The sequence below is a fragment of the Salvelinus fontinalis genome, chromosome 25 (assembly GCF_029448725.1).
Source record: "Salvelinus fontinalis isolate EN_2023a chromosome 25, ASM2944872v1, whole genome shotgun sequence".
NCBI lineage: Eukaryota > Metazoa > Chordata > Actinopteri > Salmoniformes > Salmonidae > Salvelinus > Salvelinus fontinalis.
This window is the reverse complement of record NC_074689.1, coordinates 12,742,515-12,760,012: the sequence shown is the minus strand read 5'-3', so window position 1 is coordinate 12,760,012 and position 17,498 is coordinate 12,742,515. Positions and strand designations below refer to the sequence as shown.

General features: G+C 42.1%; 1 protein-coding gene across 4 annotated transcripts in view; it reads left to right on the top strand.

Annotated features, from left to right (window-relative positions):
• The window catches only part of LOC129822851 (partitioning defective 3 homolog), a 568,315-nt gene extending 563,147 nt beyond the window's left edge, over positions 1 to 5,168 (top strand). For all 4 annotated transcript variants that reach the window (XM_055881305.1, XM_055881306.1, XM_055881307.1 and 1 more), the window contains one exon: positions 2,889 to 5,168. In XM_055881305.1, the coding sequence (XP_055737280.1) occupies positions 2,889 to 3,351 (463 nt within the window). In that variant the 3' untranslated portion in view covers positions 3,352 to 5,168. The remainder of the gene's footprint in view (positions 1 to 2,888) is intronic.
• The last annotated feature ends 12,330 nt before the right edge of the window (positions 5,169 to 17,498 follow it).

The following is a 17,498-nucleotide window of genomic DNA, read 5'->3' as shown; positions in this document are numbered from 1 at the left end:
TTTTACTAACCACAGCAAACAGTCACACATGGCTGTGTGTGTCATGGATCCCTTTTTGAGCTACAGTTGGAGAGTGCAAAAACTCTGGCTTCGCTGGCCTTCAATAGGGGTATTTTGTCCATGGCTGGCAGGCTAACATAGGGCTGACTGCTTTGTACAGTTTTTAATAGCAGCTTGCACGTACGGTAGACCTCACTCTCACCTCACTACCATACAGTTCTAGAGGAACAGGCCAGGCATCCATGGGCTCAGTCTTAAATTGCACCCTATTCCCTACAGAGCACTATGAGCCCTGGTCAAAGGCAGTGCACTGTGTAGGGAATCGGGTGCCATTTGGGAAGCAGGCAGTCAGGACTGTGAGCTTCCTGTCACTAGTCTGAAAGCATGTCATGCCTTGACCCCCAGCTCCCAGCTCCCTGCTCCAGCCCCGTTCTGTTCTGTGTGATGTGAACTCGAAACCCTTTTAAACTGTGTGAGGTCAGTGAGGTGTGAATGGGATCTCTCTCTCTCTTTGCACCCAAACGTACAGTAAAGGAAGACACTGGCTGTATCCCAAATGGCACCCTATTCCCTATGGGCACTGGTCAAAAGTAGTGCACTATATAGGGAGTAGGGTGCCATTTGGGATGCCGCCAATGTCACACATCTTCCATCTCACATCACATTGCTTCCTTAATGGATTCTAATAATTGAGAAGGTGGCCAGGCACACACACGTTAGCCTAAGAGGACACATCTCCCAATGATGGCTTTTAGACACAATTTTTAAAAAAAATGTGTGTGTGTATGCGTCTGTGTTTGGGTGTGTGCCTGCCCGTGTGGGGGGGGTTGCATGCGTCAAGTCAGTCATAGGCTAGCAGACGGCTGGACAGAGGCAGATCATGCAGCACAGAGGGCAGCCATTACTGTGTCTGTGGTAAAAGTGGCCGTCTCTAAAAGGAGATGAATGTGTGAAAGCTGCAGTTTTGTGTGGAGGTTTGTGTGTGTTTACGTCTGTGGAAATAATAGTGCCGCTGTTGTTAACAACCCTCCATTTGTTCCCCTTCACTCTCTGTATGTTTCTTTATGTATCCCGTCTTTGTCTTCATGTGTTCTGTCTCTATGTCTTCATGTGTCCTGTCTCTATGTCTTCATGTGTTCTGTCTCTATGTCTTCATGTGTCCTGTCTTTATGTCTTCATGTATACCGTCTCTATGTCTTCATGTGTCCTGTCTTTATGTCTTCATGTGTCCTGTCTTTATGTCTTCATGTGTCCTGTCTCTATGTCTTCATGTGTCCTGTCTTTATGTCTTCATGTGTCCTGTCTCTATGTCTTCATGTGTCCTTTCTTTATGTCTTCATGTATTCTGTCTTTTTCTTCATGTATCTTTTCTTTATGTCTTCATGTATCGTGTATTCATGTCTTCGTGTATTCTGTCTTTATGTCTTCATGTATCCTGTCTTTATGTATCCTGTCTTTATGTCTTCATGTATTCTGTCTTTTTCTTCATGTATCTTTTCTTTATGTCTTCATGTATCGTGTATTCATGTCTTCGTGTATTCTGTCTTTATGTCTTCATGTGTCCTGTCTTTATGTCTTCATGTATTCTGTCTTTGTCTTCATGTATCCTGTCTTTATGTCTTCATGTATCCTGTCTTCATGTTTTTATGTCTTCATGTATCCCGCCTTTGTCTTCATGTGTTCTGTCTCTATGTCTTCATGTGTCCTGTCTCTATGTCTTCATGTGTTCTGTCTCTATGTCTTCATGTGTCCTGTCTCTATGTCTTTATGTATCCTGTCTTTATGTCTTCATGTATTCTGTCTTTTTCTTCATGTATCTTTTCTTTATGTCTTCATGTATCGTGTATTCATGTCTTCGTGTATTCTGTCTTTATGTCTTCATGTGTCCTGTCTTTATGTCTTCATGTATTCTGTCTTTGTCTTCATGTGTCCTGTCTTTATGTCTTCATGTATTCTGTCTTTGTCTTCATGTATCCTGTCTTTATGTCTTCATGTATCCCGCCTTTGTCTTCATGTGTCCTGTCTTTATGTCTTCATGTATTCTGTCTTTATGTCTTCATTTATTGTGTCTTTATGTCTTCATGTATTCTGTCTCTATGTCTTCATGTGTCCTGTCTTTATGTCTTCATTTATCTTGTCTTTGTCTTCATGTATCCTGTCTTTATGTCTTCATGTATCCTGTCTCGATGTCTTCATGTGTCCTGTCTTTATGTCTTCATGTATTCTGTCTATATGCCTTCATGTATTCTGTCTATGTCTTCATGTGTCCTGTCTTTATGTCTTCATGTATCCTGTCTTTATGTCTTCATGTATCCTGTCTTTATGTCTTCATGTATTCTGTCTTTATGTCTTCATGTATCCTGGCTTTGTCTTCATATATCCTGTATTTATGTCTTCATGTACCCTGTATTTATGTCTTCATGTACCCTGTATTTATGTCTTCATGTACCCTGTCTTTTTATCTTCATGTATCCTGTCTTTATGCCTTCATGTTTTCTGTCTTTATGCCTTCATGTATCCAGTCTTCATGCCTTCTTGTATCCTGTCTTTGTCTTCATGTATCCTGTCTTTATGCCTTCATGTATCCTGTCTTTTTGTCTTCATGTATCCTGTCTTTCTACCTTTGTGTATCCTGTCTTTATGCCTTCATGTATCCTGTCTTTCTACCTTTGTGTATCCTGTCTTTATGTCTTCATGTATCCTGATGCAATGTCATCATAGTTACAGAAAGAAGACCTTGGCAGATCTCCATCTCATTTTTGCCTAATGTCTCCTTTTTTGTTTCTGGTGAATTACACAACTACAAAAAAATACAATATACAACCATGTTGCAAAGATTGAAAATAAAAGTGTAGCTCATGAAACTATGCTGTTCTTGTGTCCTCCAGGCAACCTCGTAAGACCCCCAGCACAGTGTCCCAGGAGTCGTGTGACAAAGCCTTCCCGCCGGGCGAGGTCTTCCAGACGGCCAAGGAGAACCCCCGCTACTCCAGCTACCAGGGCTCCAGGAATGGCTACCTGCACAGTGGGGCCAGTGGCTTCAACGCCCGCGTCCTGCTGGAGACCCAGGAGCTGCTGAGGCAGGAGCAGAGACGCAGGGAGCAGTCTGAGGCCAAGATGAGGCTACCGCCGCCACAGGAGGGGGTCCCTGTCACCAACACCAGCTACGATGACATTCCCCCAGCCCCGACTCCAACCCTTCCCCAGGATCCAGTCCTGACCCAGGCCCCGATCCCTGTCACAGCCACACCCAAGGGCCCGTACCGCCAGGATGTGCCCCCCTCTCCATCTCAGCTGGCCAGGCTCAACAGGCTGCAGGGCTCAGAGAAAGGACGTCCATTTTACTCCTGAGGGGCAAAGGAGGGATAAGAGGAACTGGAGGATGGAGGAGGGGTTGATGATTATCAGCAGCAATAATATAAGAGAGTCTGGATCTTTTTAAAGTCCACTAGATATCTTTGAATGGCTTCAACACAGAGGTTTAATTAATTGTATTTCTATGTTGGTGTTTTTATAACAAACTTTACAGTCAGGATTCTATTCACCCCAATCACCAGTTGTCTGCTCTGTGTCTGCCATCGTGATCTTCCCACTTTAAGTGCCTTGTGGGAAGACTGTCCTGCCTTAAAGGTCGAATGTAGCCGTTTTTATCTCAATATCAAATCATTTATGGGTAACAATAAAGTACGTTATTGTGATTGTTTTAAATTAAAATGGTCAAAAAGAAACTAAAATAACTTCTTAGTAAAGAGCAATTTCTCAAACAAGACTTTTGATAGGGAGTGGTCTGAGTGGGGAGAGGAAAACAGAAAACTAGCTGTTATCGGCAGAGGGCTTTGGAACTCTTTGTTATTGGTCTATTAACTAATTTACCGCCTGGCGATATCACCGGGCAGGTCAAAACTCCATCCCACCAAAGCAGGCTGAAATTTCAGGCGGTCTTTTCAAACAGTTATTACACTAAAAGGACATTATCATAATTTTCACAATTTCACAGCATTATTTCAAAGTAGTGTGTGAGCTTGTGTGGTTTACCACTTCGCTGTGTGAGCTTGTATGGCCTACCAAATCACGTTTTTGGCTGCACTGGGTCTTTAAGAGTCTAGTCCTCACCCTTCCTGTGGCTTGTGTATTTGGACACCTTCATCGTCCTGCATTGTATCTACAAAACATTCTGTCAATCAGCACCCCACAGTATTTTCACCCACGTATCACCCATGAGCAACTTCTGACGCAAGTGTATACTCTCAAGTATTTGTGTATGACCTAGATTGTGTTTAGGTGTGTTTCTGGAGGGTTCTATATGCTGCTGTCAGCATGTGCTGACATAAAGAGCACTGGGTTAACCAGCATGTCCCATCTCTGGGGTAAGACAACCCTACAGTTCCCAGCTACACTACAGAGAACATTTCCTCCGGGACTATGACACCCTTCTTATTTAAACTCAGCCTCGCATACTCTCTCTCTCTAGCGTTTTATCCTCAACCTTTGTTTTTTGCTCTCCTTTCTTTTGTAGTTCTCCTCCTCTCCTCCTCAACCAGAGGTAGACCTTTAGATCTCATTTCACTGTGGGGTTTCAGACTGGGTTTCTGCATACGCACTCTGCTGATGTAAAAAGGGCTTTATAAATACATTTGATTTGACTTGATTTGAACTCCTTTCATCTGGGGGATTCATCAGTATAAACGAGGTCAGGGTTGGGTTATTAATTAATGTAGCTCATGAAACATGTATCTGTGTTGTGTCTGGGCGGCGCTAGTGAGGGGGTGGTGGATGGGTTAGAGGTAGAGTGGGAAGGTTAGGCTGGGTCTGCCATGGTGTTTCTGCCTGACCGTTTGGCCGTTGCCTCGGCTGAGTCACTGTAACTAAAGCCAGTCTGTAACCAGTCTGTCCTGACCCATCCGACTGACTGCTGCTCCACATTTTTCATTAAGGTGGTTACCGGGAAACCACATACTGTTCACTACAACGTTCCTGAACAGCGTCACATACAGCCTCACAGCATGACTGTCTGTCTTTTTCGAGGCCCAGCTAAAAAAACAATCTCTGTTTCATTTCATTTCATTCTACTACCGTTTATAAGTAATCAATACTGTCGGAATTCATGTTTCAACTACCATTGGCAGATTTTTTTCTCATCTGTGTGTGGGTGAGAATGTGTGTGTGTGTGTGGGTGGGTGGGTGGGTGGGTGGGTTTGTGGGTGTGTGCGTATGGGTGTACTGTTAACAGTGCCTGTAATGTGATGCCTCCCATGTCTTTGAATATACCTTGGCAGAGGTTGAAACAATGGGTGTCAATGAAACGGCAATAGGAGAGGAGTGAAGCGAATAAGACAAGTGGGAGGTGGGAATGAGGCAGTCTGTAAGGGTAGATTGACCCGACTGATCATGTGTTCTATTGCTTTCTCAGAAGTATTCCACTGAGCCGCTGGAACAGACCAGGGCTGGAGAAAAGGCACATTTGACATTTCCATACTTCCATATTCACGCTCTCTCTTTCGCAGTTTTTTATCGCTTCCTCTCTTGCTTTCTCTCTCTTTCGCTCGTCGCCCCTCTCTCTCTCTCTCTCTCTCTCTCTCTCTCTCTCTCTCTCTCTCTCTCTGACTGTTTGCCTCTCTTCCTCCCTTTCGCACTCTCTCACCATAGTTTTATATGCTTCTCAATAAGTGATATCGCCCTCCGTTCCAAACATATTGCTACCGTATTATTCCTTTCTCTGCTTTTTAATGTGGTTCTAAGTCTTTTCTGGGTTGTAAGGAGGAGGAGTCGGGGGAAGGGGGATAATATTCTAACCAAACAGCTGGTTGTGGTGCTTGATGTATCCACAGTGTTCCACACGTTAGACGTGGAAGTGGATCAAGTGCCTGCCATATCCAACAAGTCATTTTTTTTTGTATTGCAAATATTACGTCATGCACATTTTCATTCATTTTTTTATTTGATAAGTTTAAGACCTTTGTTTGTGTCGTCTGTCTTATTGACACACTGATTGCATTGTTTTGCCTGCCACAAAGCTAATGATTTAATCATGAGAGAAAAATAGTAATCCAACACGATGTATTTTTATGACTGTTCCTTGTCATCTTTTATAAACGGTAATTAGGTACTATCTAGGGTGTTTTCCCAATGACTTATGTAATATGAACAGTGTGATTGGTTTATAAGAATTGTACCTGGTGTATTAAAAACTCTATACAGCCTCTGTCTCTGTACTGTACATATCACATTTGACTAAATAAATAAATAAATATGGAAGGCTGCTTTTTTCCTGGTTACAACTAACTAGAACTTTGTGGCACAAACTGAAACAAATGATTACGTCTCCAACAATGTCGTTGTTGTAACAGATCCACAAAGTATTCCTTGTCTCTGACTACAACTTCATTGACTGTGATTTATGTGGCGAGGACGTTCCAAACTCGGAATATGGACTAGTAAATACAGAGGAAAGGAAAGAAAGAGAACAAAATCATGATTCCCTTTCTCGTTTGTGTCCTAAATGGCATCCTATTTCCTTTATAGTGCACTACTTTCCCCCAGCGCCCAAATGGCTCTGGTCAGAACTAGTGCACTATACAGGGAATAGGGTGCCATTGTGGATGCATACCATGTCTTCTGGCTGATAGATCACTATAATGTTGTTCTCGGAGCTATCACATCACAGGGCTGGCCAACAGGATAATGGGACGGCTAATGACTCAGTCAGCCATAAATACTATTGTCATATTTATGAAGTTCAACTAACTCTCAGGGACCAGCAGGTTTTTAGAGAAGCTGTCTCTGTTCATTTACATTTCTAAAGGAGTCTGCGAGAAGTACTGTAGTTCTGTCAGTTCTTTGGCTGGAAGAAAAGGGGAGATATGTTGAAGGGATCAGTCTGTTCTGAATGGATAGGGAATGCTCTATGTTCGAGGAGAAAGAGTGTTCAACTCGCTGTGGCTAAAGATATACTGTAATACTCTCTCTCTCTCCCTCTCTCTCTCTCTCTCTCTCTCTCTCTCTCTCTCTCAATTCAATTCAATTCAATTCAATTCAATTCAATTCAAGGGGCTTTATTGGCATGGGAAACATGTGTTAACATTGCCAAAGCAAGTGAGGTAGATAATATACAAAAGTCAAATAAACAATAAAAATGAACAGTAAACATTACACATACAGAAGTTTCAAAACAATAAAGACATTACAAATGTCATATTATATATATGCAGTGTTGTAACAATGTACAAATGGTTAAAGCACACAAGTTAAAATAAATAAACATAAATATGGGTTGTATTTACAATGGTGTTTGTTCTTCACTGGTTGCCCTTTTCTGGTGGCAACAGGTCACAAATCTTGCTGCTGTGATGGCACACTGTGGAATTTCACCCAGTAGATATGGGAGTTTATTAAAATTGGATTTGTTTTCGAATTCTTTGTGGATCTGTGTAATCTGAGGGAAATATGTCTCTCTAATATGGTCATACATTGGGCAGGAGGTTAGGAAGTGCACCTCAGTTTCCACCTCATTTTGTGGGCAGTGAGCACATAGCCTGTCTTCTCTTGAGAGCCATGTCTGCCTACGGCGGCCTTTCTCAATAGCAAGGCTATGCTCACTGAGTCTGTACATAGTCAAAGCTTTCCTTAAGTTTGGGTCAGTCACAGTGGTTAGGTATTCTGCCACTGTATACTCTCTGTTTAGGGCCAAATAGCATTCTAGTTTGCTCTGTTTTTTTGTTAATTCTCTCCAATGTGTCAAGTAATTATCTTTTTGTTTTCTCATGATTTGGTTGGGTCTAATTGTGCTGTTGTCCTGGGGCTCTGTGGGGTGTGTTTGTGTGTCTCTCTCTCTCTCTCTCTCTCTCTCTCTCTCTCTCTCCTCTCTCTCTCTCTCTCTCCTCTCTCTCTCTCTCTCTCTCTCTCTCTCTCTCTCTCTCTCTCTCTCTCTCTCTCTCTCTCTCTCTCTCTCTCTCTCTCTCTCTCTCTCTCTCTCTCTCTCTCTCTCTCTCTCTCTCTCTCTCTCTCTCTCTCTCTCTCTCTCTCTCTCTCTCTCTCTCTCTCTCTCTCTCTCTCTCTCTCTCTCTCTCTCTCTCTCTCTCTCTCTCTCTCTCTCTCTCTCTCTCTCTCTCTCTCTCTCTCTCTCTCAGGGAGAACCAGATGAGTAAAATTGGAGGACTCAAACTGTGTAAAATTTCCCTTGCTGTCAGCATAGCTCTGATATTCAGCTTCTAGACCCCATATACCCAGCATTAAACCCCATAAAGGAAACTCTAAAGACGACCCTCTGAATGAACCCTGTTCTGTACACCAGGGAGGCAGCGTTTTCCCCAGCACTGCTTTTGATGGAGTATAGTATCACTAAAGCAAACAGAACCCGAGAGGATCCACCTGCGTGTTAGTTCAATATTCACTTTCTACACTGAACAAAAATATAAACGCAACATGTAAAGTGTTAGTCCGAAATAAAAGATCCCTGAGATGTTCCATACTCACAAAAAGTTTATTTCTCTCAAATGTTGTGCACAAATTTGCTTACATCCCTGTTAGTGAGCATTTCTCCTTTGCCAAGATAACCCATACACCTGACAAGTGTGGCATATCAAGAATCTGATTAAACAGTATGATCATTACCCAGGGGCATCTTGTGTTGGCGACAAAAGGTCTCTCTAAAATGTGCAGTTTTGTCAAACAACACAATGCCACAGATGTCTCAAGTTTTGAGGGAGCGTGCAATTGACATGCTGACTCCAGGAATATCCACCAAAGCTGTTGCCAGAGAATTGAATGTTAAATTCTCTACCATAAGCCGCCCGTCATTTTGGAGAATTTGGCAGTACGTCCAACCGGCCTCACAACCGCAGACAACGTGTATGGCGTCGTGTGGGTGAAAGGAGTGCTCCATGGTGGCGGTGGGCTTATGGTATGGACAACGAACACTATTGCCTTTTATTGATGGCAATTTGAATGCACAGAAAAGCGTGACGAGATCCTGAGGCCCATTTCTTTTAAGGTATATAGCCTCATTATTGTTATTTTATTGTGTTACTTTTTTTCTTACTTTAGTTTATTTTATTAGTTCTTTATTTCTTTTTGCAAATATTTTCTTACTTTTAAACAGCTCTGCATTATTGGTTAAGGGTTTGTAAGTAAGCATTTCACGGTAAGGTCTACTACACCTGTTGTATTCGTTGCATGTGACAAATACAATTTTATTTGATTTAATAAATGTATTTCAATTGACTGATTTTGTCATATGAACTGTAACTCAGCAAAATCTCTGAAAATGTTGCATTTATATTTTTGTTCAGTATAGTTAAAGATGTAGTATCTTAATTTGATCATTCTTTTGTTGCTGAGAATTTTCATACACAGCAGGAAATGCAAACTTGTAGTATATTTAAGGTTTAAAATGGCTTCTAAAGTTTGTAATTTCCACTTTAAAATGTCAGACTTTATTTTCCCTAACAACATCTTACATCGGTAGTTTAATACTCACTTTCTAGTTAGTTCATCATTCACTTTCTAGTTAGTTCATCATTCACTTTCTAGTTTTAAGGTACTACTACTTTCTATTCCAGTGCTGTCATATTAAGCACCTTCCGTGATGTCAACCTGGTAAGGGTTGAAAATATACAAAATAGGCAAAAAAGCCCACTGAATAATATTTTTAATAAAGATTATTTTATAACAAAAAAGACTACCTAGATATGATGCAAACAACTATCAGAGAATGCACGAGAAAAAGGAAAGATACAGTGCATTCGGAAAGTATTCAGACCCTTTGACTTGTTCCCCATTTTGTTACGTTACAGCCTTATTCTAAAATGTCTTAAAAAAGTAAAAAATACTCATCAATCTAAACACAATACCCCACAATGAATACCCCCACAAAAACATGTTTTTAGAAATGTTTGCAAATGTATTACATTTAAAAAACTGTCACATTTATATAAGTATTTAGACCCTTCACTCAGTACTTTGTTGAAGCACCTTTGGCAGCGATAACAGCCTTGAGTTTTCTTGGGTATGACGCTGCAAGCTTGGCACACCTGTATTTGGGGAGTTTCTACAATTTTTCTCTGAAGATTCTCTCAATCTCTGTCAGGTTGGATGGGGAGCATCGCTGCACAGCTATTTTCAGGTCTCTCCAGAGATGTCTGATCTGGTTCAAGTCCGAGCTCTGGCTGGGCCAATCACAGAAATTCAGAGACTTGTCCCGAAGCCACTCCTCCGTTGTCTTGGCTGTTTGATTAGGGTAGTTGTCCTGTAGGAAAGTGAAACTTTGCCCCAGTCTGAGGTCCTGAGCGCTCAAGAGGAGGTTTTCATCAAGGATCTCTCTGTATTTTGCTCCTTTCATCTTTCCCTTGATCCTGACTAGTGTCCCAGTCCCTGACAATGAAAATCATCCCCACAAAAGGATGCTGCCACCACTACGGTTCACCGTAGCGATTGTCGTGTCTTTTGCATCATGAAAGGTGAAGACTGTTATTTTATCAAATTAATTCTCTGTAGTTATTATTACGTGATTAAACTATTCATGTAAATGTAGTTAACTAGGAAGTCGGTGCACCACGGAAAAAATTCAGATTACAAAGTTATAATTTTCCGAATATAACTCTTCAGATATTTTAATATCTCATCAATTAGTCTTCTATTAATTAATTATTCTTTATCTTACATCAGTCTCATTCCAAACGTCGTAAATTGTTGGTTATCTGCACGAACCCAGCCTAAACCATGAATCATCCATACGCCAATTGGCTTAATCATTTATTTACTAACTAACTAAATAATCACAGAAATGCATGACAAACAAACAGTAGATATTGGTTACTAACAATGATAGAGAATATTTCCTAGTGGGCTAAGCCGATATGACGGCTTGGTGGCCAAAGGAAAGGGGGTGTAGACCGATAAAGGAGCGGGAAAGACAAAATGGCTTCACTACACAGTGGATAATTATATTAATTGAAATGCTAATCCTTTGCACATGAATGCTCGCTCATTCGGGAATAATTGCAATCAATATATTTACACCCATATGTTGTTGTTGTCTTCTCTGTTGGAATCGTCGGTCCGTCTGCTGGAGACTCAGTTCATAGTGTCTGTTGTAATGGATCCGTCAGGTGTTCATTGTTCTTAGAATAGATGTTTCGGCGGTTGTCGGGATTCACACCCAGGTTTACATCATTTCTAGCTGCAGACAAGTAATTAGTATCTAAGATTTGCTCTTATTCTGTATGGATCGATAGTCTCAGAGTTGAACCATTTCCAGCCGTGTAGCCAATGCTCCACGTGGTATAGTTTTCACATTTTTGTACTCACGTATTCGCAATCACAGCTCCCGCTGTGGGTTTGCTTAGTCTGAAGAGGATTTCCTCAGGAGGGGGTTTTATTCGTAACAATAGAAAAGGGTGGTTCCATGACGCCAGATCATGTCTGTGCTCACGGGGGCGTGGCCGCTGACTAGTTAAACTTTACAGGGAATACAATTATCTCAAAATTAAAGGTTAACATCACATTACATAATTTCACAAATAGTTTCATCTTTACGCATTCATTTTATACAAGAATTAGATGCAAACACTATAATTGAGAAATGTACACATTCAGAGATATAGTTATGTTTGTTTCCTGTCCTTCATTAGGTCACCAAATGAAACACACTCAACATAACTGTTCCTTAAGTGTCCACAGACCATTCCCACAAGTGGACATATTGTTTCATTCTCCCATTTTGGAGATTTAGGAGTTCGGCCACGTGAAATAATTTGTTCACTCTGTGGTGTCTCTTTCTGCATGAAAAGATGGAGAGAGTCTCGGCCAGGAATTTACGACCTGAGATAACAGAACCTGTGTGTAGGAGAGAGTGAGATAGGGAGAAGCCACGACCTACACCCAGAAAGGGCCACGTCATGACAGGATGGTGCCAGGTTTTCTTCAGACGTAATGCTTGGCATTCAGGCCAAAGAGTTCAATCTTGGTTCATCAGACCAGAGAATCTTGTTTCTCATGGTCTGAGAGTCCTTGATGTGCCTTTTGGCAAAGTTCAAACGGGCTGTCATGTGCCTTTTACTGAGGAGTGGCTTCCATCTGGCCACTCTACCAAAAAGACTGATTGGTGGAGTGCTGCAGAGATGGTTGTCCTTCTGGAACGTTCTCCCATCACCAAAGAGGAACTCTGGAGCTCTGTCAGAGTGACCATCGGGTTCTTGGTCTCCCTGACCAAGGCCCTTCTCCTCCGATTGCTCAGTTTGGCTGGGCGGCCAGCTCTTGGAAGAGTCTTGGTGGTTTCAAATATCTTCCATTTGAATGATGGAGGCCACTGTATTCTTGGGGACCTTCAATGCTGCAGAAATGTTTTGGTACCCTCCCCCAGATCTGTGCCCCAAAACAATCCTGTCTCCGAGTTCTACGGACAATTCCTTCGACCTCATTGCTTGATTTTTTTTCTGACATGCACTGTCAACTGTGGGACCTTATATAGACAGGTGTCTGACTTTCCAAATCATGTTCAATCAATTGAATTTACCACATGTGGACTCCAATCAAGTTGTAGAAACATCTCAAGGTTGATCAATGGAAATAGGATGCACCAGAGCTCAATTTCGAGTCTCATAGCAAAGGGTCTGAATACTGATGTAAAGATCTATGTCAAGGTATTTCGGTTTTTATTTTTAATACATTTGGATGTAAAAATGCTCTCATAAAAAAACGATGTATGTAACAGGACTGTGTAATGCTTACTCTATCTGTCATACAGTATATATGTTTACAGTTGCTGCTGGATCAGTTTATGATAACATTTTGTGGCATTTCTGTTCATTTGATGCGTTTGGCAGTTTTTGGGGGCTGTTGGCCAACACATATTTAGGAGTGGGAACTATGGACGGGATTCCTCAATCGAGTGTTTGTTGTTATTCAACGATAGACGATTCGTTTTCATGCACATTTTTACACTTTAGAAATACTGTACTAAACATCTTAGATGTAAAATTGCGCTACTAAGACCTCTTCAAAAACATCTTTGATTAATTCTGACTACTTTCAGGAAGTGTATACTGGTTATGTGGTTGCTACGGTGTCTCAAGCGGAACAAACAGTAATATTGCCACTTTTTTCTTGTTTTTCAAGCGAAGATCTTTTAAGTGAGTATGCAAGGCACAGTCGTTTGCTTCATCTAGCCGAGTTCTGGTAGGCGCACACCAGACCTTGTATGTGGGCCCCATAACTTCTAAGCCATTACCACAAGTGTGTGGATATGAGAAGCAGATGCTTTCCGTCCGTGTGAGCTGTTTGAGGCGGGAGGCTCAGAGATAAAACGCTAATGGCCCAGGTTTTTGGAGTGTTGTTTTTTTTTCTTTTTCTGTCCAACCGTGCAGGGCGAGGATGATCCTAACTACCCCCCCCCCCCCCCCCACCCCACCTCTCTCTATCCCTCCCTCCCTGCCCTCCCTCCAGCTAGACAGCCTAGAGAAGTAAGGCTGATTCTGAGTCACCTGTTTTAAGTTGAGGAAGGTGTTCCTCCTCTCTCTGCTCTTTACTCACTACGCCCGGCAAGAATTCCAGGGAGGGAGCCGTGGCTGTCATTGAGTAAAATACGGTCATAAATCTTAGTTGAAGCGAGAGAAAACAAATTGTGGGGAGTCAAACCACCCTTTACCCATCCTCCCTCCTTCCCTCCCCCCCTGAAGGCTCTTCCCCAAAGCTTTGTGTGAAACATCTGGTGGGTGTGTGTCTGAAGAGACAGTTAGGATCTATGAGTGTATGTAGGGAGAGGAAGGCTCACTCTCACTAAAACATGGAGAGGGTGTGTGAAGGCGTTGGTGTGTACCCAGACAGAGACAGACAGACAGACAGAGCACATGTGGACCAGAAATCCCTCCTGTATCTCAAAGATAAGGACTGGATCCTCACCACTTCCTCCTTCCAAGTGCCCCATGAAATTAGAGGACATTTTAGGGCCCCAAGCTGATCGGAGGAGTCCCAGGTTTGGGCTATCTTCCTGGGCCACTGGCCTGGTGGCCCTGGGGGTTGTTCCTGGTTCCCACAGTGAAGCCACACAAGGAGGATCACACAGTAGAACCAGACCAGTCAGCCCTATGGCAGCAGTGTGTTCATCAAATTGGAGATGTGATGAGATGTAGATCTATGCTTGATTAAAGAACCCCACATGCACAAGTAGGAGAACACAGTTTCATGCTATGCACATCCTTGGGCATTTCACAGATACAATGATTTGAGAACATGTAGTACTCAAGTCAAAAAACTGAAAACCCAAAGGAATGTGAATGGGGTTAGGTAGTGTACCATGTTCATAAAATACCACTGTATTAGCTATTACCATGGTTTGATCCTGCGTTTTTCCTAAGGTTTATTCTCCTCTAAAGCCACACAGACAGACCGCCTTGGAGTTGTTAAAATGATAGCTGTTGCTCAGAGAGCGGTAGATGTAATTATGGCCTATAAAACAAGGTAGTGTGTGCATTTCTGTTTATGGACCAGTCTGTTCCCAGGTGGTATGGGATGTGGCCTGGAGCTTCAGTGCCGTGAGTGGATGGAGGCCCATCATCAGGCTACCATCACTGTGGAGGCAGAGGGCAAGCGGGTAATGGGACCTGTCATATTCAAAGACCCCTAAAAATATAGGCATCATTTCAGACCCCTCAAGTAGCCCGTCAAAGAGCCTGATTGGAACCAGAGGTGTTGTGTTGGAAGCTAGATGAATCACATGTTGAAGGAGTTCTCTGTTTGATTTCTCATATGTATTCTATGTGTTTTTATCCTTTAGAGACCTGTTTAAAGTGCCCGTCCTACTTGAAACACTTGTCTGTGGATAGTGGAGACACTGCAAGGCGCTGTTATGTTATTTACTGTAGCCAAGGGCACCGTAAGTTCCATTGCTTACAGTTTGGCTTGATTTGGCATGGACTCTTTGTGTTAGTTGATTAAACACAATTTCATCTTTTGTTTTAATTTTTGGACAAGGATTTGAACTTCTTTGAAATGCTAATTTCATTTGTTTGAAGTATGGCTGGTAAACAAAGTAAAACAACAAATGCAAATGTGGTGCTATGTTTTTTTGTTGATCGCATAATAATCTCCTTACTAGATTCAGGACATTTCTGATTTTGGCTAAGCGCAACATCAAATAGATGGGTATTACTACTGAAATTGCTGTGTTTTGTTTGATACCATCAATAATAACAATCCCCACCCCATTATTCATTTGAGAATGTACACCTCAAACCTGAGGAAATTTGCTGAACTAATATATATTTTTTGGTATATGATTATTAGTAGAGAAACTAAAAAATAGCATACTGATTTCTTGCAGCAAAACAAAACACATTTTTATATTAATTCATGTTCTGTCTGCCTGGCCCTGATACATTATAATATATATTTCTGTCCTTCTTATTTGCATACATTAATATATACTGTCATACCACATGCATTGACAGCTGATTTGTACAAGTTTGACATACTATTTTGACGATTTTTATCGTCTGCCACACTGTCTTAGGATATATAGAATAGGATAGTACTCCAGAGTCGCTCTGTATTTATGGATTTAAATAGAAGAATCATCCTCAGCTATTTGTGTCGAGCAGAAAGGCATTTCTGCAGAAAATCTACATGGGAATACATCCTATGATCTTTAGCAGTTTGCACACTAGAATGGCTGAGAGCAATTACTCTCACAAAGAAAATGTTTCTCCTTTTTTATCGTTGCCTGCTACCATCTCTTCTCTGCCTTGAGCCAAATGAACTTTCCTAAAGATGTCCTTCCATTCCTGAGCAGCGGGCACGCTCTCTCTGTCTTATGGGTGTGCAGAGACACGATTACAGACTGACTGACATGAGAATGTCCAATATATTCCATCTGACTCTTAACATTCCCACACTCTCTGAAATGCGAACATATGCCTACTGTATGAATTCTGTGATAACATGTTGCATTCTACTGTTCTATAGTTCCTGTTTTTGTACATAGTGGGAATAACACAGCTGTTTATGGAGGGTATTGAGAGAGAGAGCGAGAGAGAAAACATTTCAGATGACAGAGGAGTGGTAAGAATTACGACAGATTAGAGGCTAGAGGCTGAGAGACGCTGCTGTGCCTCTACGGGGGGGGGTAATTATTTAACGTTAGAGGGGTTCCGAGGGGAGAGGGCCAGGACCCAGACACCTGTGGGGGAGTACCCAGGGAGGGGGGGCATGAGACGGGCCATCTGTGTGAGTCACCAGGCTGAGGAGGGCTGGGGAGAGGTGAGGCACCATGGAGCCTTCAACACAGGCCAGGAATGGTAATGGTGTGTCACTGAAGCATATCAAACACACATGCATCTGTGGGGAGGAGGCTTTTCTGTCTCTGAGCACCATGATTCATACAAAATGATTGGTTGTTCGTACTTTAGTCCAGTGCTCAGAATTTTAACCTGTGCCTTGTTTCTGTGGAATATTTCAGTTGCTTTCTACATTTTGTGTAAAAAACAGGCAGACTGCGTTTTCTATTGTTTTCTTAATTAACCTTATTTAATTGCAGTCTGACTCTGAATGCAATGTTGCGGAGATTATTAATTTGACCAACCCGGCAGAGTTGCCATCCCCCACAAAGTGACAGGTTCGACATCTAACATAAACACATGGAGTGAGAGATAGAGTGCAATGTTACCCCCCCCCCCCATATGCCTCCTCGACTGCTCTGAAAAGTTCTCTCAATGGTTCTATGGAAATGAGAGATGATAAACTGAACTTAACTCCCCGTCACCATGTGATCGCATTCACATCCATCTGTTTATTGATTGGATAATTTTGTTTCACAATAATGCCAACAGTATATTTCTTCGAGCACTCCATTGTGCTAGGCATGGAATGCAGGCTTTTACTAAACGTTGACAACTTAATAGTGCAATTATGGCAGTACAGCGGTCTCAAAGTGAGCATGAACGATCTTGTTGCCAAGGGTTCACACATAATAGCTTGTACTGGACTATTCTGAAATGGAATAGAATAAGGCTGGGATAGGGCTAAATTGATGAATCTCAAATCAATAGTTTTGTAAATACTGGCCAGGTTTGCACTAGTCCAGACATGATGTGTATTTGTGTACCGTTCTCATGTATCGATTTTGTTTATGGGATGTGTCAGACTGAACTGAGATATAATACAGTTTCCCTGTATGTTTCCCGTTATATACTCAGATCACCATAGCGGTGTGTGTGCCAATCAGACAGCTCACACTGGTTCTCAATCTCCCAGCTGCATTGCCTCAGGCTCTGGAGACAAAGAGAGACGAAGAGAAAGAGAGAGAGAGAGAGAGAGAGAGAGAGAGAGAGAGAGAGAGAGAGAGAGAGAAGGAGAGTAGAGAGAGACTGAGAGAGAGAGAAGGAGAGGAGAGAGAGAGACTGAGAGAGAGAGAGAGACTGAGAGAGAGAGAAGGAGAGGAGAGAGAGACTGAGAGAGAGAGAAGGAGAGGAGAGAGAGACTGAGAGAGAGAGAAGGAGAGGAGAGAG